Source organism: Indicator indicator, chromosome 2 (genome assembly GCF_027791375.1).
Source record: "Indicator indicator isolate 239-I01 chromosome 2, UM_Iind_1.1, whole genome shotgun sequence".
NCBI classification, from domain to species: Eukaryota; Metazoa; Chordata; class Aves; order Piciformes; family Indicatoridae; genus Indicator; species Indicator indicator.
Window position 1 is genome coordinate 19,466,903 of NC_072011.1, and position 25,444 is coordinate 19,492,346.

Below are 25,444 nucleotides of genomic sequence, written 5' to 3' on the forward strand. Positions count from 1 at the left end.
AAAAGTGTCTCAAAGTTGGACTTTCTTCTTAGATCTGAGCAGATGTTGTTCATATTAGTGGGGGAGGGAGAAGCTTTATGCTACCAACATTTTTGTATATCACCACTTAGGATGACTGAGAGCATCATTGTATGGTGAATAATCAATATTAAAAATAAGAGCTCTCTTGGGATTGGGAGAGGCTATTTTTTTGTTTAGTTGCTTGTTTTCTCTTGATTGAACATGTAGGAACACCTAATAAAGGGAAATCTCCATCTCCTTACTACATGCTACTTCTCAAGTGTTAGAGTCAGGTTTCCTATATGAATACTTATGTCATACAAAATGTGTTTTATTTCAGTAATTATTAGGAATTGTGTTTTTGCTGGCAATACTGTGTTCCAGAACACACACACACAGGAAGTTGCTATCACTAAAGCAAACTCAATTGAAAAGATATTTACAGAAAAATAAATTATGATAGTTACCAGCTTAAAAAAATCCTTACATAAAGGAAGTCTTTCTTTTCCTTGCTTGGGTTAGTATGAAGGTAATGGACACCTTTCTCTTGAGAGGCCAGTAAGTTTTGGTTTTTGAAATGAAATTCATATTTATGCCAGAGGAGGTGGAAATCATAAGGACCTGACACATGCTAAGTTCTGTATCTAAGCCATCTTCTGCCACCCTATCCTGGAGAGAACAAAAAGGAGCATTCATAAAGAATGAACAGCCATCCTGAACTGGTGGGCACCAAGGCCTCATCAATGTCCAGTTCAGATATTCTTATCCTCCTTACCCTTATTGCAACTAATACTCCCAATTAGCTCTGTGAAATGACTCCAAAAGTGACCTCTAAGTTTGTGTCCATCTTTCAGTGGATAAACTGTGAGCTTGTAATAATTTACATTAGCAGCTGTTAATTAATATTCATCATAATTAAGGGAGAAAATTGTTACCAAAATTTTCTCTCCAAAATTTCAGGGGCAAGAGTGAAAAATGACATTTTACATAGGTTTATGTCTTTTAGAGTTTGCATTACTGTAGGCATTGTTTTAAATTGACTTTCTCTAGACAAAATAAAGTGTTGTACTACATTGCAGCCTCACTGTTAGGAATGAAGACAGAGGAGACAATGCAGGAAGGCCAACACATACAACCAAAATGGAGAGTATCCAAGTCATAGAAGAATGGTAAGTTGGTCAAAGCGTGATTTTAATTTGTCTAAAACTAGTATCAAGAATTGTCTTTTTAGTTATACTCCAGGAATATCCTTTTAAGTACTTTTCCTCCAAAAAATCTATACAAAAGGAAGCAAAATCTGTTCTGACAATGAAATGTCAGCAGAGGCATTCATAAATGAATCTTATTTACAGTGTCTTATTTGTGGGTGTAATGGTTTAGCACAAGGGCTAACCTGCCTGCTTGCCCAACATGAAAGTGAGGGGAAAAGTAACACACAAAACTCAGGGTTGAGATAAAGAGATAAGAGTTAAATAGAACATGAGATATTGTAAACATAATGCATAATTACCTTATCTAATAATCTAATTAATCTAAAAATACAATGCGGGATTACCTTTTTTAGCCTATTTGCAGAAAAAGCATAGTGAAATACAGAAAAACAAACAAACAAACAAACCAGCATAAAACAGAAAACCAAAACCAGAGAGCTACCCCACACCCACACATCTTGCTGCCACCCTTGCAGAAAAGACCCAAGAACCCAGAACCTAGAACCCAGAAGCAGCAACTGGAACAGGAAGCCTCCCATGTTGCAATATGAACTTCAAGCCCCATAATACTTTGCTCAAGCTAGCATTTTCATTTTTGAAGCTGGCACGACTGAGGCATGGTATGGATAACAGGAGCAGGCTCAATTCAAGCCATAACAGTGGGGATGAACTGTGGGGAGGAATAGGAGGTACATTAACGGTTCCATGGACACAGGTCTCTGTAAGAAGCCTCTGCCACATGTGGGATTATTTTCTTCTGTTTATCCAGATGCGAAGAAAGAATAATGGGCACAAAGTGTACTTTGCAGTTGGATTTTTAACATGGCTGCCTTTGATAAAATAGCTTGGATTTGGGTTTCACTGGATTTAACTAAGGAAACACATATCTTGAAAAATGGGCTAACAGGCACTGAAAGTCTGACACCCTATTTTTGTATGAAGCTTGGCCCCATGTTTATTGTTGGGGAAAATGCTGACCTATCAGTGGCATTGAGTTTTATATCATAAAAATAAATTACATTTTAACTCTGGAGGATATGATTGATGGTAAAAATAACCCAAATAATTAATTGTCTTCATTGCTGCTCATGGTCATTTATGAAAGGGCAACGCCAGAAATTTCCACCAAATACTGTAGTGAAGAGAACCTATCAATAGACAGTGAGGGAGTACAGGTTGCTTATCAGCTCCATCCGCCTCAGCAGGTACTTTTCATTCTCCTCAAAGAGAAGACATTTCATCTTCAAAGAGAAGACATTTCATCTTCAAATCTGTATGCTTATACTTTTTGGTTCATATTACAGTTATTTTGATGGATAGTTTAAATGTTACATACTTTCTCAATTATTAGACATTTGGACTGCCAAAAAACTATCACAAATAACATTCCATCATCTAGTCTACCTTGCATGCAGAATAGGAGTTGATAGAGAAATCATATAGACAAATGTCACTTAGTGTGCAACATGATTGCACAGAAGCTATAAACAACAGCTGAAGTTCTTGTGTTGGATCCTAGCAGGAAGGAAAGAGTGAGTGCTCAGAATTAAGTCTGAAACTGCATTTACTTGCTGTTAAGTAACTTGTAATATTACCTTCTCAAAGAGGTATTACATTCTTACATGTTATTCTTTTGATCACTTATCCAGTGCATCCACTGTTACAAGCCATGAACAGTTTCCTTCAGAAAACGGGAATAAGGACTTTTTCCTATGTCTTCTCTCTCCAGTTTCGCCAGCAATATCCATCACACCTCTTGACAAGAGATCATCATTCAGGTCAATAGCACTAAACAGAGGGAAGCTTAGCAACACTTAGGTGCAAGCACAGAGAAATATGCTAATTTACATGCTCACTGAATTACTATTTTGTTTGGCTTCATTAGTATGCTCCTGGCTGCCAAGAGCCTTTTTTTTTTCTTGCCTTTCCTGAATCAAATCCTGTGGCAGGCAGTGACTGGCCAAACACCATCAGAAGCAGGCAGGGTCATAAAGTGTCATCTAAATCCTCTATGAAAGAAAGCCTATTGTCAGGTCCCTGAAATCACATCTCCTTTAACTGTAGAGGCAGGAATTTTATGCTGTTGTGGAATTTTGTCTATGACTCTGATGGCTACAAATACTAGTAGAAAATATGTAGAAAGTCAAGTTCATGTCTTGTAACATTAAGTACCTTTAGCAGGCTATTGAAGTAATGAATGTGTAAGTGAAGAGTGAACACAAATTTCCCTGTCACTGCTGAAGCCTTGGTGCTTCCGGTTTTCGTTTTGGACTACAGTGCCGTTGAAAGGAGAATTTTTGGATGACTGTATGTAAACACTGTTACAAAAATAGAAGCATGTCTGTAATGATACTTTGCTTTTGCAGCCAAAACCCTACTGCAGATGAAATTTTGTCTTGGGCTCAAAATTTTGACAAGATGATGAAAACACCAGCTGGGAGGAACCTTTTCAGAGAGTTTCTTCGAACAGAGTATAGTGAGGAGAACCTGCTTTTCTGGCTTGCATGTGAAGATCTAAAGAAGGAACAGAACAAGAAAGTTATTGAAGAAAAAGCAAGACTTATATATGAAGATTACATTTCTATACTATCACCAAAAGAGGTAAAGCTGTAAATGTTACAGTTGCACCTTCTGTTATTCTAGAGGAAAAATGTTATGGTCTGGATTGTCAGAAAGTCTGCCTGCTCTGCCAGTTCAAAGTCTTAGTATGCACATTAAGTTAGGAAAGAGATAGAAAAAGTAGAGAGACAAATACCAGGTCATTTAGCATTATAGGCCACAGCACCTCAAAACTCACTGTCAGCCTTAAGCAACTCTGTAAGAGAGGGCTGAGAGATAGGCATGTTTCTTTAGTAGTGGTATATGCCTGCCAGAGTAAGTAAGTAAGTAATGAAGATAGATTTCTGGAGAAAAGGGGCCAGAATTATGGAATTTAAATCAGTCATAGATTTATCTGCTGCAACAGCTGTCTGGGAGAAAATCCAAGTTAGCACTTGGTTATTCCTATGTGAGAGTACAGAAATGGAGACCATGTATAAAGTATGATAATATTTAGGAAATGATACAAGATTTTCTTCAACTCTTAAACTGAAATAGACAAATTATGAAATTATATTACCTGGAGTAAAGAAAAAGTATCCCCTATCAAAATATGTTTTGGAATAGAAAGTTATATAAATATATAAGCACTTTGGAAGAGTGTTTTTTAGGTCACATCATGTACCTTTAGCTCCTATGCCTTGCTCTGTGAATTGCATCTGACTTTCTACTCAATGGTGTTATGCTAATTTATGCTTACTGTGGACTTGCTTCTTATATTTTATTTCTGTACTGCATTCAGTAATAATTTTCAATTTCATTCATATAAATTAAGCCAACAGTAATTTCTAGCTCCATTATCTTCTTTTGTGCCATAGTGTTTATTTTTGATTTTGAGTGAGATAACTGTCAGTACAGCAAGCTAATAATGATTTTTTTCTTAATATAACATAATGTAATAGAGTATAATAGAATAGAATGTAATATAATATAATGTAACATTAAACAATATAATGTGATATAAAAATCTCTAGTACATATATGTACAAGCTGAATGCTCAGTTGTCATTGTAAGCCTAGATCAGTCAGCAGTTAAAAATCAAACACCAACTGTTTTTTGATTTAGGCTTTAACAAAACTGCTCACTAACCCGATGCACTGGGCATGTGTGCATGTCATCAATCCAGTTGCTCCTATCCCTGATGGAAATCTTATGAGGCCCTAGTGCTCTAACCAGATACCTTATATTCATCTTTTGGCATAAGAGCTGAAATATTTAGCATCACTTGTTCAGTGGTGAAATTATTGAAGCAGGTCTTAGTGCTCTAACCGGATACCTTATATTCATCTGTTTAGCAAGGAAACACCTTTAGTAATTCCAAGTAGCTTTGCCATCTGGCTTTATTGAGTCACTGAAAAACTACAATGCAAACGAATAGTTCCACAACTATTTTTTTTTATTTCTGATAATGAAGAATGAATTAGCTAGCTGCACAAAATGTTTTTGCTAAGATATGTGCATGTGCATGTGTTGGGGGAGAATTGCTTAAATCTTAGTCATTTCCATGCTACAGAAATGCAGTGGTCTACATTTTAGATCTATTTAAATAAATTCTGAAGATGTATGGCTGCAACACTGCTTCTCAAAACTAACATAATGCTACACCTCTGCATGCTGTTGTATCTCAAAACATGTAGTCACTGGTCAGGCAGCCTCACCAGTCCATTCATTCCTGCGGTGCAGTTCAGTCCGCTTGCACAGCTACATTAGTTAGACAATGAATTCAATCAGAAAAATTCCTGGTTGAAAAAAACCACCCAAAAAAGGAATAGTGCTTAACTTGGCTAGCTGTGGGGCTGCCCAGCCAGCCATGGCAACACAAGGGAGGGGAAGCACCAGGGTGGGAAAGGAGGAAGCTGTTGACAACAGCTGATGCAGCACCCACCGCTGCCATTCTGAAAGGGAAATGTACAGCAGGGAGGCCTGCTGCACCCCTGGGGTGTGGCATGCAGGTGCAGTGATGAGCACTTAGGTGGAAGGTGTGCATCAAGCAGGCATAATAGATGTTCTGCAGAGACAGGATGCCTGAGTAATAGGTACAGCTTGCTGCATGGATAGGCAACAGCTTACTCACAGGCGGCATCATAGTTGTGTCTTGCAACCAATAATCAAGTAACAGCAAATGTTGGAGGAGAAAGGCCTTGCAGGATGTGGCAGTAACATACTCCAACATGCTAACAAACAAGCAATGCCAGATTCTACAGTTGGTCCTGAATATATAATTCAAATCTATATTTACTCTGCAGCACCATACCATATCACCATATTTCCAAAGACTTTGGTTTACCACATGTGAAAATACACAAGGTCATACATCCACACATGTTCTGAGTTTTCGTTGCAGTTAGCATCCTTCATGTATCATGGTGTCTTAGTACGTGGAGCTTTCCAGGGCTGAATTCAGTTCTTCACACAATATGAATATCTATTTATATGGCTGCAGATTAGTAGGGTCAGATTGCAACACAGTGTAAATAGCAGTAGCTTACCTGATCTATGCTTGGTATTTCTCCGCTCAGTGTTTTAGAATTTTTCTTCTTAACTGAATAAACTCCTGGTAGCCCCAGTGGGCTTTCCTGCTACTGCCATTTCATTTAATCCAGAAAGCATTGATTTTACTTTTTTTAGAGCATTCTGTAGATTAGCTGTACATTACTCAGACTTTTAAATGATATTCTAAAATCACCTGTGCATTTGCCTCAAGCATAACATGCCCTTTTCTGCCTAGGCACAGGACTTCATTACAAATGGAAAGTAAATGAGAAACTAGAACTGAAACTTGCCAACAGCTTCGATATGGGCATACAATATCCTGCAAGTATAAATTGTCAGTTGTTAAAAACACTTGAAGAAAAAAATCTGAAATAATTAATAATAAGGGGGAGATTAAAATTATAAAAATGATAAGAAACTCTGGGTAATTTGTGAGTAGCAAGTGTAGTGCTGGGAAAAAAAAAAAAAAAGGAAATAAAACGTATGGAAACAGATGACAATGCTGAATGGAAAGCTTCCAAAGATTTTGCAACAAGTGGTCAGGAAAAAAACCATTTTGGTTCTCTGAATATATACATTCATTTCAGAGAAATAATTTTAAATATGTAAAAAAAGTTTGGTTTGGTTTTTAATAAAATATTTTGGGAAATACAGTTTGCAGCAGAGCTTTATTTAGTTGCATGTATTTGTTCTATGACTGCATTTCATATTGCTGATCTTAAGATGGATGCAAAGACCAAGTCTCAGACTGTAATTGTATGGTGGCTCTAAAAGAAGCACAGAGCATTACTTGAAGAAATTATAAACTTGGCGTGGTCAATGGAGCCCTGAGAAATAAAGATATGTCTAACAGTCCTGGTATCACTGTTTCATATGACTCTGTTCTTGTCTTCAGGTTAGTCTTGACTCCCGGGTGAGAGAAGTGATCAACAGAAACTTGTTGGATCCCAGCCCTCACATGTATGAAGATGCCCAGCTCCAGATATACACCCTAATGCACAGAGACTCTTTTCCAAGGTTTTTGAACTCTCAGATTTATAAGTCTCTTGTTGAAAGTATTACAGGCTCTACTTCTGAAACTTAGTTTTTATTTTCAAACAAAATAACTTGATTTTTTTGGGGGTGGGTGGGACAGAAGAAAAGTAGTTTAACAACATCTGTTGCTGGGTTCCTGGAGAACTACAGTTTAGCTCTACTCAGGCTACTGTGAAGAAAACAAATATGTATTATGGTCTCTGTCTACATTTTTACCAAGGTCCTCCTTGCTCAAGAAGGCGTGGGAGGGGAACAATGGATTTGCCAAAATACCTTTGTTTCACACTCCTTTCACCCTGCTGCAGTCAAGATTGCAGTGACGTATTTGTAGTTTTATGAACATTCTCCTTGTGTATCCTCACACTGCATGTGCAAGGTAAAACCGCTTCACTTATCACTTAGTTGTTGCAATATTTAATCCAATAACATAAATTATAGCTGTATTTAAGAACTTTTTTTTTTGTGCAATACAGTCTTATGGTACATATAAACAATTGCAGCAAACCAGAAAGAGGCTTGCACTTTTTAACACCACTAACTGAAAAAAAGCCAATTTTTAAGGTGTAGCATTACTCAATATGCTCTACTGAGTACAATACACTGACTTTTTGAAGCCAATATTTCTGTACAGGTAAAAAAAAAAAAAAAAAAAAAAAAAGAAGAGCTATTTATCACTGTTTATTTAAACTAAATCAAGCAGAGGATTCCTCTGGTTGTCCACTGCCAAAGCTGTGGCATTTTCATTACAGCGTTTGTAATGTCAAAAAAAGAAAAAAAAAAGCAAAAAAAAAGCACAAACTATTTAAAGGGATCCATATCTGAGTGACACAATCTATGCGCTGATATTGTTTAATTGTTAAAAGAACAAAGATTTTCAATGTACATTTCAGATGTCAGTTACTGTAATTGATTTATTAAAGACTGGCTACCCAGTTCTAACACTGTTGTATAATGTTATGTACTTCGAAAAAACAAACAAACAAACAAACAAAAAAGAGAAAACAACAAAAACAACAAAAAGCTTGACAATTTAGTTTTTTGAATAAAGAAATTTAATAAAAGATTGCCTACATGTAGCATTTTAGAGCATTTTAGAACATTTTGATGAATTGCATCTGTCCTGTAAGGTGTTTTTGGGGGTTTTTTTGAAAGCTAAATCCAGTAAAGACATGTTTTTAAACAATGTAATGTTTTACAAGGTGGTGGGTTATAGAAGACTTATCTTAGCTTCTAGACTCATTGATTTTGAGTAACTCCTTGAAAATAAGGGGGTTTGAGAGTAATATTAAATGAAACTTCAAGGGCTTCGAAACCTACAGTCCTTACCCAAGCAAAATCCCTATGAAAATTCAATGGGTGTCTTTCCTGGGTAAGAATCCTGTACTGAGCCCTTAATCAGAGCTAAGGCAGCACAGTAATTCTATCACTTGGCTGCCATGGTGTTTTTAACAGGTGTTTGCTCGGCCTTTTTATCAAAAACTGTCCAATTTTAGGATGCATTTTGATGTTTAAAGAGAAAGTGACTCAGAACTAAAAAACAATAAATCTTCTACCTACAATATACAACCAAAAGGAGTGTTAGCATCCCTCACAAGATACTAAGGACATACCAATAAATAGCTTTGAATACTTGTTAAATATATATATATATGTATGTGTATATATATATTTAATATTGACAACTCTGGTCTTATACTAAGACTTAAGAGGCAAGGTTCTTCTCATTTACATAGGACTAAATGTGCATAAGCTGGTTGCTTCCAATGGAACTGGAAGGTCTGGCAGTTGTATCCTTGAGTGGAATCTAGCCCCAACACACTTGGCTGCATCCACACAGTTGCACCTTGCAGGCAGCCTTGGATGCCGGCTCTTGCTGCAGCTGCTGCTGTGAAGTTAGGTCTGCTGCTATACAGTAACTGGCAAGATGCAGATCTTAGTTTATCTTCTGGGGCTTATTTTTTTCCTTTGTTTTACTACCTCTCATTTTTTTAATTTATTGAACATGTTTCAAATAGCAAGTTTGGGGAATTTTTTTAATCATTCTTTTTACTTGAAACCTGTGTGCTTTTTTTGGATATATATATACAAACAATTTAACAAACTGTTTCTTAAACTCATTTGGTTTTGTAATTTATATAGAATTCAGGAGAAGATTAAAAGGGCTATTCTCTATTCCCTATGCAAATATTTTAACTGTTGTAGTGTCTGACAAAATGGGATCTAAAAAATATCTGCAAAGTGAAAAACAAATCTGTTTACAGTGGCGTTGCTGACTATCCTACCATATTCAGCACTTTTAAATATTGTTATTTATGAAAATGTAGTATAAAATGCAAGAAGTATTTATAAATGTTTCTTTTAATAAATACTTGTTTTGTCTGAACGTGTTGCTGTGTTATGACAACTTTATTCATGTTGGTTAGCTACTTACTATTACGAATAAAATATTAAATTATTTTACTGGTAGAATAATAGCTACAGTGTTTACAAATCCTGAGGGGGAGAAATTCACTGAGAAAGGACTGCCACCTTCTACTGTGAAATACTGTTAGAAAAAAATTATTTTTTTCTGGCTTTTTTTCTTAGTTGGAATTTAACTATGGTCCTACATATGTCTAGTATCATTTGTTTACAGTTATATTTACTGTGGTACTAAACATATACAGCATCATATATGTATATATTTACATAGTGTAATTGCAAGTTTGTTGGTGTTTGAGGTAAAATACATTTAGTTCACACAGCTAAATAATGTGCAAGAGGCAAAACTGCATGCATAAGTCTTTACAAATGTAGACTTGAATATTCTTAATGTTATTATTTGATGGTGACCTGCTAGTCTTAAGCTATCTTTATAAGATATTTCATGCAGGTAGAAGTTCTTGTCAACATAGACAAGTCATCCTTTCAAGGACAGTTTGAAAGCTAAATGTGTAGGCCCTAAAATATTATCTTGATTTCTAGCATAAGATTCCAAAAACTGTATTTGGAAACTGTTGCACCATTTTGAAAAATATTACGCCAGTCTTCAGTGTACTACTGCAATGAAATCACGTTCAAACATTTCTTGTCTTAAAAATCTCTATTTGGAGGGATTAAAAAATTGAACATAACATGTGAAGTTTCTTTCTTGGAGGAAATGCTCCAAGAAATTAAGATGCTTAATATACATTTCATCTATCAGTTTGGGTTTCTCAAATTTTTTTCAAGAAAACATGAATATGGTCCAAATGGGCAAGCTGTAACATGATCTCATTGCCTATCATACAGTTCTTTGAACAGAGACTGTAAAACATTCAAGTTATTAAACTGATTTATTGTGCATGCAGTGTGCAATACACTTTGAAAAACTGCCTAAATACACTTATTCTATAGTCTGGAATAAAACAAGTATGTATTTAACTTGTATTTCAGTTTTTCATGAGAATGTATGTAGCAAGTGCTCTACAAAAAGTGAGTTATGTTTTGTAATTTTTGCTCAGTGTTTAATCTTTTCTGTCAAATAGAGCCAAATGCCAAATAGCCACCAATAATCAGAACACTTGTGTACACTCCTGATCTTTTGGTTTCAAAGAAACTGAATATATATTGTATTATGCTTGTGTTCATCTTAGCTGTTTACAGTCAACCTTCATACATTTGAGCTGAAAATAGTTTGGGATACCCAAGGTAAAACAAATCATGCAGGTAGTATTAAGAGTATTTACATTAGACTGAAGGCACATATGGTATGAAGGAGACCAAAAGTATGATGGAGAAAACACAGGTCAATGACAGGTGGCTGGGTTGCAAGTTAACCAGCTGAGTCCTGGCAGCATGGAACTGTGGTATCTGGCACTTTCAGGTCTGCAGCCCATCTACAACTTGCTTGAGCAACTATGTAGTCCACATTATCCATTTGAAGGACAACAGAGTGAACACAAATCAGATTTTAGCTAGTAATAGCTCTGCTTTAATTTAAAAGCATGCTAAAGTGTCTGTTAATACAGGAGTCCTACATTATAACTTAAACAGCCAGGGTTTAAACTCCCATCTGGTGCCACACTTCCTCCCCAAGGAGGCAATTTGATCACAAGGAGCATCTGCCTCTGGAATCAGTATCTAAAAATGGTGAGGGGCTCTTTCAGTGTGAGCAGCTTGATGGACTGACCACACCATGAGGCTGCTCAGGAACCGTCAGCTTCTGTCAGCATTAAATGCTTGTGAAAGACATTAAGCATTAAGTATTCCACTAGGCCAACTCAAGAGCAATCAAAGATGATATGAGAAAGTGTCTTAACTTCAGCGACTGTATCCCACAAGGAGTAAAGCTCAATGTCTGTGAGCCTGCTCTCAGCAGCATCAACCAAGCCAACAACAGCCTGAGTCCTTACCAAATCCAGCAAAGCAAAAAAATAAGTTTGCACATAGACAGACAGCTGCAATATCTGCTCCAAGGTGTTTTGAACTACGTTCAGAATAATTTCAAAATAGGGATTTTCTCAGCCCGTAATGGAGAGACCCAAGAGTCACACTGTAGCACATCCTGGGATATGGCCGCAGTGACAAAGCTCCAGTCGCATTCACCAATACTCTGAGCACATTTGCAGTGACAAAACATCAGCCCCATTCACACAGCTTCTGAATAGTTCTGTCAGCAATAGAAGTGATATTTGTGGGATAAAAGAACAAAGCAATAATGGTGCCAAAATCAGCTGCATGAGACCTGACATAAACAGTCTGTATTACTTTAATGTTATACCAAGAGATAGATTTTGCCTCTTCCTTTATCCATAAACTCACTCTATGAAAATTCATCCCTCCAATTTAAAGCAGAGGTGCCATTCAGATGATTCGAAGGCTGACCATCAGCCTTTGACATACTACTTCCTTCTCAAAAGCTTTACCTGAAATCACGCCTTACTCTAAATTTCCAGAATTCTGTGTACTCCTCTCACAAGCAGGGCTCACACACCCGTTAAGACTCTCATGCTTTTTTCACTGACACAGAATACCAAAATATCTGATCTATGAAATGCAAATATTTGATCATTTTTACTTTACCCTTCTGAAAGAAGGCTTCAGGGAACTTCATGGTCAGGCAGCAGTGAGTGAAATGGAAGCTTTCTGTGAGTGAGATTTCTTAAGTGCTGGCCTAGGCTGTTTGTCAGCATCAGACTAACCACACAGACTGTACATTCTCTGCAAAGCTCTTCGAGTGTGATGACTTTTGAATAATTGGTACAGTGTATTTTGCCAATAAATTTTATTCAAAGTGTTGCATTTACAATCATAGTAAGATGTTTTTATCCAACCATTACTTTTAATGTGTATTATTCCAAATAACAAATTCTCACATTGACTGTCTTGCCACAATGATTGTAGACTGATTTACACAATGGAAGAAAACATCCAAGTTTTTATTCCTAGTTATACAAACTACTTAGGTGTGCAAGCATTATTCTTTCTTTTGATATTACTTTCATGAAGATAATTTATTAATGTATCATGTGGAATTTACTGTTATTCCATCAGTGTAATTTAATTGTAAAGTATGATCACCTAGTTCTGTTAAGAAATTAACAGACAGAAGCAAAGACTCGACTTTGACTCCTCCAACGATTGTAATATAAAATACTGCCTAACAAAATTTTATGGATAGTTGCACATTTTTATAATAAAGTGTATTCCGCAAACTGGTTTGAATTTAGCCAAGAATTTCATTAGTGATGTTATCCAAAACAAGGTTATTATACCATCTGTCTGTATACTAGAGTAGGTTTGTCAAATATCATCATATCATATTTACTAAATGACTGCATCATCACAGTTATCCAGTTTAAAACTTTGATGTACAACATTGTAGTGAACTCTGCATTTTGTAAATGCCTAGTCTTTTGGTCTCACCACTAATCTGTGATGTAAAGGCTCTTCCAAGTGCCCTTTTGTCTTCTTCTGACAGTACATTTCTTTTCTTCTAAAAGCTTTGTTTTGCACCTGCTTTTACTGTGAAGGTATCCTTCCACATGTATTTGCAGATTCCTACTCAGGGTATTTTAATTCTGAAATTTTATTCTAAAGTGAGGGGAAAAGACCTGTAACAGTAACCTGGATACTAACTCCCCAGATGAAATTTTCCATAACCACTTCCACACGAGCAGACTTGGAGGTTGGCTGCAGCATAGAATGCTAAACCACCCCAGTGGAGACCTTAGCATCCCTGCGGGCTCATACCACGAGAGTCCCACTTTAAACTTCTGGTATGATGACTCGGGGGGAGGAGGGTTGGGCTTTTGGGGCTTTTTGAGAGAGTTCAGAATGAAACCACAACCACGCAGACGCCACTCCCTCTCCGGGAAAGAGCCCCCGGCGCCGCCAGGATCTCACGGCCGCGGGCCGCCAGGTGGCGGCCGTGGGCACTGCGCTAGAGCTCCGCGGGCGCTAGGCCCCACCCCGTGGCCCGACCTGCCAGCGCTCGCCAATCAAAGCGCTTCTGAGACAGGACACAGCCCCGCATCCCGAAAGGAGACGAAGCCTTTCGTTCATTTCCGCCAGCGGAGCCCCGATAATTTCCGACTGCCCCTAAGATCGGCAGCGAGCCTCTTCGTCAGTTTCCGGAAACCCGGAAGGAAGGTGGCTGAGTGCGTTCGGAAGTCTCCGGCACGGGCAGGGCTGGCGGGACAAGGGCGCCCGAACTCCCGCTCTTGCCAGGCATGCGGCTGCTCTCGCGAGCTCTTCGCATGGTGCAAGTCCGCCGGCCCGCCGCAATGTCCCCGAGGAGCCCCCGAAGAGCGTTCGTTGGCTGTAGCGCGGCGGGTACATGCCTGCTACAGCCCCGGCGCAGGCTGAGCGCCTGGCCCAGCTTGGACGACCTGTTCGCCGCCCCCTCCTTACGGCGCCTGCTGGAAGCGCGGGCGCGGGGCGGGGCGGGGCCGGAGCTGGCGGCGCGAATCCAGCGGCTGCATGACAAGGAGCAGGAGCTGCGTGACACACGGGAGCTGGCGAGGCAAGGTGCAGACCGGCGGCGCCGAGAGGGGCGCGGCGGAGGCCGTTGCGGCGCCACCTGGCGGGAGTGGTGGGGGGAGCGATTTGCAGACGCCAACACGATTGGGGAAGCGCTTCAAGTGGGCGGGCGAAGGTAGCCACGTGATGCTGCGCGCTTGGGACGGCGGCGGCAGCAAGCGTCTGCTGGAGGCGCGGTGGGACGCGGGAGAATTAAAATTCGGTCAGCCAGGGAAGTCCCGGGCGGTTTCCTGTCGCCTTACGTTACTAAAAAGCAAGCAAACCACCCGAACAGAGAGGCTGGGATGCAAGCGAGTGTCAGCTGGGAAAATCTCATTTACCGGTGTGGGAGCTGCTGATGCTTTAAGGAAGAGCTGTGTTACAGCATCAGTTTCATCATAAAAATAATGAATCAGGGACAGAAAACTTCTAAATTTTCGTGGCTCTCTTTCTTACTGTCAAGGCAGCCCAATCTGCCTGCATGCATCTGTTTCAGCAGCCATATACATCAGCATCTGTTTATGCTGCCTTGACACTGTGATACAGCCTTGGATTCTGTTAGTAGCTGCATGCTTTTAGTGGTGCTGAGTAGTATTTTACACTGAATCAGACTTCATTTTGATAGTAGATAGCAATCGAAATGCAGAAAACTATTAAGAGCAGTAAACTTTGACTAGATCACAAAATGTTTGCCAGGTCATTTAATACTATTTTGCTAAGTATTGATTAATCAAAAGTGTTAACTGTAGTCAGTTACTCTGACTGAAGGAGATGGCAAACACTGTCTAAAAGTACTCCAGCCTCCCCACCATGGGCAGGGATGCCTCTCAACTACACTTGGCTGCCCAAGGCTTCATCCACCCTGGCCTTGAACACCTCCAGGGGAGAGGCATCCACAATCTCCATGGGTAACCCATTCTAGAGCCTCACCACTGTTGTACTGAAGAATGTCTTCCTAAGATCCAGTCTAAACCTGCTTTCCCTCAGCTTAAAACCATTCCCCCTTGTTCTATTGCTAGACATCCTTATGAAAAGTTACTCTCCAGCCTTCTTGTACAATCCCTCCAGGTATGGAAGGCAGCTATAAGGTCCTCCTGGAGTCTTCTCTAAGCTGAACAACCCCACCTCCCTCAGTCTATCCCCATAGCAGTGGTGTTCCATCCCTTGGATCATCTTTGTGGCCCTCCTCTGGACTTGCTCCAACAGTTTTGTGCCCTTATTATGGGAACACCAGAAATGCATGCAGTATTTGAGGTGGGGTTTCACAAGAGTACCTCTCTTGACCTGCTGGCCACACTCCTCTTCATGCAGCCTAGGGTATGATTCGTTTTCTGGGCTGCATGAGCGCACTGCCAGCTCATGTTTAGCTTCTCATCAATTAATATACCCAAGTCTCTTTCTTCAGAGGTACTCTCAACCCACCATGTACCCAGCTGGTATTTGTTGCTGGGACTGGCCAGACCCAGATGCAGGACCTTGCACTTTGACTTGTTGAGCCTCATGGTCCTGCACCTGGAACAGGTTGCAGAGGGATATGGTTGAGGAACGTTTTAACATACTGAAACTGTAGTACATAAAAACAAGTCTTAATAGGAAAACATTAATGCTGATCAGTCAGGTAATATTTAGAAGTAAAAGTTTCTCTTACATGCAAGAGTTCTTCCATACTTTTATTTTTAGTTATGTTTCAGAAGTTTTTTAGAAGTTGTTCTGGAATAAATTGACAGAGATAAAATACTCAAAATTACTTCTACTATATTCAAATATTTGCATACAATGATAAGGGTAATAGCCCTTTTAATGATGAGTGTCAGTTGTGGGGCTGCTGTGCTTTTTAAATCCTTGATGTTTTTGTCACACTGAAATACAGAATGTAATTTCTTAGAATCACAGAATGGCTGAGGTGGGAAAGGACCTCTGGAGATCATGTAATCCAATCACCTGCTCCAGCAGGGTCACCCACAGCAAGTTATTCAGGGTTGCATCCAGTCAGTGGACACCACTAATTCTTTGAGCAACCTGTGCTACCACTCTTAATATGTACTGTATATCTTTGTTACAGATTGTATTATTAATCTAATTTTCTGGCAGGTTTAGTGTGTTGAGAGTTTGGGGGGGGGGGGTTTGGTTTGGTTTTGGTTTTTTTTTTTCAGAGTAAGTTCTTGACATGTTTATTTTTCAGAACATATTCTGAGAGTGGCACTGATACAAGTCTGAGGCTTAACTGTACTCAAATATTCCAGATGAGAGTGAAGATTTCCAGAAGCTTGCAGAAAGGGAAATTGCTTCCTGTGAAGAAGAGGTAGCTGCACTGAAACACCAGGTTAGGTATCCTTTAAAATTCTCTATTTCCTTTTTTAAAGTAACAAAGCCAAATTGTCTTCTCATCAAAATGAGACGTATATGATAAACTCTACTCCTTCCCTCCCTGCAAGTTATACTCCTCAACTAGTGTCTGTTATCTAAAGAAAATGAAAAACATGGAAGGTGTAGAGAGAGGCTGTAAGTGTTTACTTGTACCTGTTTGAATCAATACATCTTTATAAGTAGGTGCTATATTTGATCTTGCCTGGGGGTACCTTTATGGATTTCTGGTTTTTTTTTGTCAATTAGTAACATTACACTTTTGTGGTATCACACACTAGCGGTGTTGGGAAAAAAAAAAAGTTTAATACTATGTAACTACTTTAGACAACTATGTTATATAGGTTCTACATAGTATCTATGTTACTTAACCTAAAAATAGTGATCTTTGCATAAATAGTTACATATTCCTAGTCTTACTTATAATAATGTAGATGGTATTGTCACATTATTTTTTCCTTTGTTAACAATACAAGTCACAGTATTTTTGTAAATACTAATAATTTTGCCAAAATAAGTAGTAATCTGTGGAAAGAAACATCACATACTTGATAGTAAAGGAAGGTGATTGAAAAGCATTTGCAAATGCTTTTGATCCAGCCTCCAAAAATTTGCTGGGTTTTTTTGTTTGTTTGTTTCTAGTGCATCTTTCTTCTATAGATATAAGGCTGGTTCACCCTTTTTAAGTAATTAAATGAACAGTACAGCTCAGTTGTTGAAGGGCTGTCCTGAACACCCATACCTCCTGAGCTCTGCAGCTGAGACCGTGTGAAAGGGAGGCTTGTGGGAAGGCAAATGCTTAGCTGTTTTGCAAGAACCAGCTTGACTGTGGTGTCAAAGTGTTGCAGTGCTCCTGATGGGTGAAAACTTTTGTGAAGTTTTGTAGGCCTTGAGTGAGATGTATGTAGCTCCTGTGATGGTGAACAGACACGGGGACTCTTCCTGCAATACGGTGTTGCCGCACTTCGTCGCTTACTGACTGCTCCTCTTTCACTGCAGGAGGCATGAGAAGCTTGTCTTCTGGGCAACCAATGACTTAATGCAGGAGAAGGTAGTCTAGATGAGTTACAGACTTCTCTGGAGTTCTATACTATCTTGGTTGTGGGTAGCAGTGTCAGAGGGAAGTCTTCTCTGTGTATGTTTGTATTCACAGATAGCATTGCTTTTGATTCCTTCAGAAGAAACAGACAACAGTGATCTTGTCATGGAAGTAACTGCTGGAGTTGGAGGGCAGGAAGCCATGCTGTTCACCTCAGAGATATTTGATATGTATCAACGATATGCTGCCTATAAGAACTGGAAATTTGAAATATTAGAATACTTTCCTAGTGAAATAGGTCAGTAATAAAAGTACTTAATCTCTATAACTTTTTAATTTAAGTTGAAACATTTGTTGATGCTTGAACTTCCTGACTAGAGGAAGCAACTTCGCACTAAATTTTAGAAGTAGACTATTGTTTGAATATCTGAGTACAGTTTTCCTCAGCCCTCTGTATTTGAGAATTAAATTCCATTTCAGAAGTACTGCTAAAATACTAAAGTGATAAAAAATAGTATGTCTTTCAGTAGTTTCAAGAAGTAGAAATAAAACCAAGTACTTAACAGAAGAAAATTCAGAAAGTGGTGCAGATATGTTGTTTGAGCTTTATTTGTTTACAAACATAGAATGTTCTACTTAGTTACTTAACATTTCTAGGATTAATGGATCAGTTTGGCATCTTGAAAGCTTTATTATGATCCCTTGGCAGAAAGGGATCCATATAATTAAAACTTGAGGTTTAATCTAAAACATCTTGAATTTAGCAGAAATAGTGTCATTTGAGGATTTCTATAAGGAAATGGGGTGTTCTGATGTAGCTCATCTGCAACAGCTAATGGATGAGCGAAGCGGAGGAATCTTTGATAAAAGGTCTAATTATATCTGGAAGTCTTCTAAAATTTCACATGTAATCAATTTAACAGCTTGATGCTAGTAACAGGAGGTTTTTTTACCTTTCATTTCGTTACTGCCTCCCTGTCTGTATGAGAAGTACTACTTTTGGTGGTTTGTTATTTATTTTTTTCTGTTTATTTTGATGTCCTTTCACTTAAACTGTCAAAAGCTTTTTACAAGATTTTGCCTATTTAATTTCTTAGATTATTTCTCATGAGCCTTAGAGCTTACATAAGATAAGCGCAACATGGGGCTGAATGCAAGAAGATGAAAAATCTGGATCTTCTGGTGATGATGAGCTCTGAAGTTCATAGAATGATAGAGGATGGAGGGGATCTCTGGAGATCATCTAGTCAAACTCCCCTGCTAATGGAGTTATGCCTAGATCAGGTTGCACTGGAATGTGTCAGGGTGAGTTTTGAAAGTCTTCAGAGAAGGAGACTCTACAACATACCTGGGCAGCCTGTTCCAGTGCTCCATCATCCTCAAAGTAAAGAAGTTTCTCCTTAATTCAAATGAAACCTCCAGTGTTCTAGTTTGAACCATCGACCCCTGTCCTTTCACTGGGAATCACTGAAAACAGCCCAGCCCAATCCTCATGACCCTCCACCCTTTAGATGTTTGTAAGATTCCCCTCTCAGTCTTCCCTTTTCCAGGCTGAAGAGCCCTGGGGGTCTCAGTTTTTCCTCATAAAAGAGATGCTCCAATCCCCTAATCATGTTTGTAGCCCTCCACTGGACTTTCTCCCATAGTTTCTTGTCCCTCTTGAACAGGGGAGTCCTGAACTGGACGCAATACTCTAGATGTGACCTCACCAGGGCAGAGTAGAGGGGGAGGAAAAAGAACCTCCCCCAACCTGCTGGTAACACTTTTCTTAATGCACCCTAAGATACCATTGGCCTTCTTGGCCAGAAGGGCACATCGCTGGCTCATGGTTAACTTCTTACCCGGCAGGAATCCCCAGTCTTTCTCTGCGGAGCTGCTTTCCAGCAGGTCTATCCCAAACCTGTACTGATGAATGGGGTTATTCCTTCCCAGGTACAGGACTCCACACTTGCCCTTATTTAACTTCATTATGTTCCTCTACACACAGCTCTCCAGCCTGTGCAGGCAGCCATTCTTCCCAGTTTTGTATCATCATCAAACCTGCTGAGTACACTCTGTTCCTTCATCCAGGTCATTGATGAATATGTTGAACAAGAGACTGGACCCAGCACTGACCCCTGGGGAACACCACTAGCTGTAGGCCTCCAACTAGAACCTGCACCACTGATTACAATCCTGTGGGGTCTGTCGATCTGTCAGTTCTCCGTTCACCTCACTGCCCCCTCATCTAACCCACACTTCCTAAGCTTATCTATGAGGACCTTATGGGAGACAGTGTCAAAAGACTTGCTGTCCCCTCATCTACCCAGCCAGTCACACCATCATCAAAGGCTATCAGATTGTTCAGGCATGATTTCCCCTTCGTGAATCCATTCTGACTACTCCTGATAACATTCTTTTCCTCCTCGTGCTTAGAGATGACCTCCAGAATGAACAGTTCTGTCACCTTTCTAGGGGTGGAGGTGAGGTTAACTGGCCTGTAATTTTCTGGGTCCTTCCTATTTCTCTTTTGCAGACTGAAGTCACATTGGCATTTCTTCAGTCCTCAGGTCCTCAGTCCTTTCCTGTTCTTCATGGCCTTTCAAAAACAGTAGAATTGCTTAGTAGTAAAATCTGCCAGCTCCCTCTACTCAGGAGTACATTGCATAAGAGCCTATGGATTTAAGGGTGTCCAACTTGCCTAGGTGATCTCTAACCTAATTTTTCTAAACTAAGGGAGAGCCTTCCTTCTTCCAGGCTTTCCTGCCTCCAGGAACTGGGAATCCTTAGGGTCAGTCTTAGCAGTAAAGACTTAAGCAAAGAAGGCATTCAGTAATTCTGCCTCCTCTGTGTCTGCTATCAACACAGCACCCACATTATTTAGCACTGGGCCCCATTTTTTACCCCACTGGTAGGATGCAGAGAGGAGACTGTTTAAGAGGAAGCACATGAAAAATACTCATCCTTTAGTTAGATTTTTTTTTTTCCTCATTGAAAGGTAAGGTTTGGAACTAACAATAAAAAATGATGATGTAGTTTCTGAAGTTGGTGTTCAAAATTTGATATTTTTGTAAACTTCATACTGATGTTAGAGTTCTACTATGGTATACATTTATGTTTACATGCGTGTACATGGCTTGTAGGCAATCTTTTAATGTGTATAAAAAATTAAATTGGACTTTAAGAATTAATTTGACAGTGCTTTACTTGAGATAGTACATGAGTACGTTTGGCTTTGTTTTTAAGAGTTTTCTTGCATTTTCAGTGTAATTCTGCCTAGGTATTTAAGTGGTGAATTCATAAATTTAAGTAAGAACATAGTACCAACAGGTTTTCTTACAGCCTTACAACTGTTTTTATTTCTGTATTTAAGGTGGCCTGAGACATGGAGTTGCCAGTATAGCTGGTCTTGAGGCTTACAAGTACATGAAATTTGAAGGGGGAGTGCATCGTGTTCAGCGGGTGCCAAAGACAGAAAAACAAGGACGCATTCACACCAGCACAATGACTGTTGCAATATTACCCCAACCCACTGAGGTAGTATTCATCTTAATGTAACAGACTTTACCGTAAGAAAGGTTTGTGTGCTATATTGCTGATACCCAAGTGTTTTTAGTCTCTCTTGGTATTCTTACTAATTTTTTTTTTTAAATCTTAGCTTTAAACTAAGTCATATTTGTTTATTTTTGTCTAGAGCGGTGAAATAAAGAATTTCTGGATTTCCTCATAGCCGTAATCACAAGAAAGTCACTATCAGTTCACTTCATTGTAACTTGAAAATTCACTGTGAATACCTTACCTGCTTTGTGGAAAGCTTTACATTTCTTTTAAAAGTAACAAAAGACTGAGTTAGAGAGCTCACAGAGCTTTCTTTTAGCACCTCCTCTTCCCCATTTCTGTAGTGTCCTCGCTTTCAGCTTCTAAAGTGTGTGTGTGATAATTCATTCTCACTATGTTTGGCTAAAATCAACTAGCTCTAGATCTTTGTTTCATCTAACAAATTGTCAGTGATGTTACTCCTTCCCATTTTCTCTTGAAATGATCTCATTCCTTCCTCACAGATACCATAGCCCCATTCCAGAGTTAACAAAGGGAATATGTTCCATTTTATATGGAAAACATCTGGTCAAATTCAAATATTGGTTAACTCTTGCAGGAAAAGGGTATAAAGCTTTCTGAAGAAGGGGAAGATTAGTGCTAAGGAATGGTTATGTCTTAAGCTACTATTTGTCTGATTTCCTGACTTTGATCATGTCACATTGCAATCTGGCTACAAAGAACTGGTACATTGTTTGTAAGTGGATGCAAGCAACCACTCAAACTTTAAAAGGTTTGATCTCTGAATGTACTTTGTAAAATAAACCGTATTTGACATCCATCTAGAAAGAAACAACATAAATGTGTTCTTTTTATATATTTTATTATTTTTCTTTGTCTCCCATGACAGATGAGGCTGCAAATCAATCCAAAAGATCTACGGATAGAAACAAAGCGAGCTAGTGGAGCTGGAGGCCAGCATGTCAATACCACAGACAGTGCTGTAAGGATAGTCCATATCCCAACAGGTGCTTCAGTTTTCCCTTAGTACAAGATTGCAAAACCGCTATCAGAATTTCTTTTGAAACATTGGTTTTATTTTCAAACCTGGACAACAGTAGAGTCTTCATATAGTTTTCACATGTGTTTATACTACTCTAAATGCACTACCGTGTGCTCACTCCAATTTGTAATAGTGAAACCATTGGCTTCAGTAGGTAAGGTAACCATTTTGCTGTTAAGTGTGACACTCTAAAAGCATCCAGATCAGTTTTTATAAAAAAGTTATGTTTAAGATTTCTAATAATGGAAAAGAAACTGAAAACCAAACAGGTTAAAATCTGATGATTTGCCTCTTCTTGACTAGTATCTAGAAGAGAGGTTTTTCTGCTTCCGTATCAAAATGTTTCTTTTAAATGCACAGCCTGCACAGGATGCCATTTGTCTGCTAGCTCTTTTCCCATAGACTGCACATATAATTAGGAGGCTCGTCTCCAGAGCTCATGTTAGGAAATGTAAGAGGTATAAGATTCACCTTCAAATACTACCTTGTTTTAGCTATCATATCTTTTTTTTTTTTTATAGCCATTCTTAATCTTTTTACTTCCCTTTGAGCAATCCACAACAGCTGCCTTGACTTTCATTGCTTTTTAACTTTTCCTCTTTCTGTATTAGTCAGGCTTTACAGCCTCAGGGCAATCCCAAGTGCTCTTTATCTTCATGCAGTGGAGAGGGTAGAATTCTTTTCAAGATACGGTGACAAAAAGGTACTCAAGATTCAAAAAGTTTTGGATTGCCTATGTTTGGTAGAAAAAGCCAGCAAATGATCCGAGTTTTTGATGAAGGCAGTTATTAGCGTTTGCTATAGAAATCTTAAAACATGCTGCAATTTTTTTTGTGGTTATTCACATTCCTCCTGATCTCTCTTGTAATTGTTGTGTTAATTATTTTTCTCATGCTAACTCTTTCTATAAACCTTTCTTGTGATATAAAAAATTAATAATTCTTTTATAAAGTAATACTATGTAATCTTACCACAGTTATTTAAAATAAATCCAAATAACAACTTAGCTTGTGTTCTCTTCTTCCTGTATTTCTTCTTCCTGCTCCTTTCTTAGGCCATTCACTTTTCATCTTGTGGTGTTTGCTTTTAGGGGGAAAAAAACAGACTGATTTTAAAGAAAATTGTGCTTACTTTTATAGATTTTGATAATATTCTATATACTGACTATGTATTTTAGCACTCCTTCAGTCCTAAACTTTGTGGTACTGTGGCCAAAATTTTCAAGTATTAAGAATGTTTTACGTAAGTCAGATCACATCACATATCTTTTATTTCATTTTCACCTGTTGTCCAACATCTCAAATTAAATTTTTTATCTTACAGCGTAAAGCACACATACAACTCAGCCTACAATTCTCTCACAAAATGTACCACTAAACGTTAATAAGGCTGGGCTTTTGAAGACGGAAACACCTTTTTGTAACATAAATATAGTATGTAACTGTTAAGTGATAAATGTCATGATATTTTTGGCAGGGATTGTGTCTGAATGTCAGCAAGAAAGATCACAAATTAGAAACAAAGAGAAGGCAATGCAGATGCTATGTGCCAAACTATATAATGCCAAACTGGAAGAAGAAACCAAGAAGAGAAATAGTGCTCGAAAAATTCAAGTAAGTTTCACTTAGTAAAGATACCGTTCTGTACAGGCGTATATTCTTGGGTTAGCTCCTGTGTTGAACCACAAATAGTAAATGGAAATACACAGTAACAGGAGCCCAGGAAGGACTTAAGGGGGTGTGATGGGAAAAAAAAGCCCAAAACATTCTGCTTCAGCAATAGAAGTTGTGTATTCAACTTAAAATTTCAGTAGTATATGAATTCTAGAAATCTAGTGAAACAAACTGGATTACAGCATGAAGAACCAGAATAATATTAGAAAAAGATACAGTTAAATTATTCTTTTATATGATTGAGAAAAAATACTGCATCCCTGGCTTCAGGGAGGTGGGGCCAGTTTTCTTTCTGTGGTGCCCAGTGACAGGTCAAGGGGTAACTGGCACAATCTTAAACATAAGAAGTTCCATCTAAACATGAGGAAGAACTTCTTTAATTTGATGATGATGATGGAGCTCTGGAGTGGGCTGCCTGCAGGGGTGATGGGGTCTCTGTTTCTGGAGATGTTCAGAACCTGCTTGGACATGTTCCTGTGACCTTCTCTGGGTGAACCTGTCTTGGCAAGGGGATTGGACTTGATGATCTCCAGAGTCTCTTCCAACCCCTACCACTCTATGAACTACTGAGCTGATCTAAGTACTATGTAACTACAACAAATTTTTGATAATCATGGCAGAAGGAGAAAGCTTTCACTTTAGATGCTTAATCAGCATTTCATCCTGATTCTTCTTGTTTGATAGATTGGCACAAAAGGAAGATCAGAGAAGATCAGAACATACAACTTTCCACAGGACCGGATTACTGACCACAGGATAAGCAGATCAGTGCATCATATTGAGTCTTTCATGCTAGGGGAAGAAATGCTAGATGAAATGATACAAACTCTGAGCACATATGCTGATTATGAATCTTTAATGGAAGTTATTTCAGAAAATGAAAAAAAGAATGTATCCTGAGCGTTGCTTTTTGTCGTCCCGTTACAAGTATAGACATTTGTCTGCAAAGTAGCTTGTTGGAGCACCACCTAGAAAATGCAGCTGCCTTTTGGATTATGAAAGACACCACAACTTGTTTCCTCATGACTGATAAACAGTTTTCTTGCTTGCTGAGTTAAATACCTTAGTACCTTCATATGAGACATGATTACCGGAACAAGAAACTGCAGTTTTTAAGTTTCTGCATTGAGAAGACACTGATACACCACTCCTGAAAGGTACGCATTACAAATGAGCTATTTCTGGTTCTAGTTTTTGTTTAAACATCAATATAGAGTCAGTTTACTTGAGAGAACAACAAAAAATCCTAATTCGAGTGACTGTAAGAAAGCTATAAATTAATCACTACTTTTCTTCAGGTTTGTTAATTGCTTATATGTGGCATGGGAGAGGGCATCGAAGTGTATCTTTGTCATGTTTTCATGGCCTTCTGGCTCTTACAGATAAATTTTTTTTAGGAATATCCCTTGTTTGAAAAAAAAAAAAAAAACCAAACAAAAAAGTTGTGGAATCCAAGCATCGAGTTAGATG

The 25,444-nt window shown here is 38.7% G+C and overlaps 2 protein-coding genes across 4 annotated transcripts in view; both read left to right on the top strand.

Moving 5' to 3' along the window:
• RGS17 (regulator of G protein signaling 17) overlaps window positions 1-7,387 on the top strand; it is a 75,784-nt gene extending 68,397 nt beyond the window's left edge. For 2 of the 3 annotated variants that reach the window (XM_054396141.1, XM_054396162.1), the window contains exons 3-5: window positions 1,080-1,169; window positions 3,578-3,812; window positions 7,199-7,387. In XM_054396141.1, coding sequence (XP_054252116.1) covers window positions 1,080-1,169; window positions 3,578-3,812; window positions 7,199-7,387 — 514 coding nt within the window. The remainder of the gene's footprint in view (window positions 1-1,079; window positions 1,170-3,577; window positions 3,813-7,198) is intronic. The other variant, XM_054396152.1, reaches the window with a different exon arrangement.
• A 6,643-nt stretch (window positions 7,388-14,030) lies between these two features.
• On the top strand, window positions 14,031-24,901 carry MTRF1L (mitochondrial translation release factor 1 like). Its single transcript, XM_054398508.1, has 7 exons — window positions 14,031-14,328; window positions 16,563-16,642; window positions 17,837-18,020; window positions 21,075-21,238; window positions 22,149-22,266; window positions 23,778-23,914; window positions 24,659-24,901. Exons 1-7 carry the CDS (start codon window positions 14,031-14,033, stop codon window positions 24,872-24,874), a joined length of 1,197 nt encoding a protein of 398 aa, XP_054254483.1. The 3' UTR covers window positions 24,875-24,901.
• Window positions 24,902-25,444: the final 543 nt, after the last annotated feature.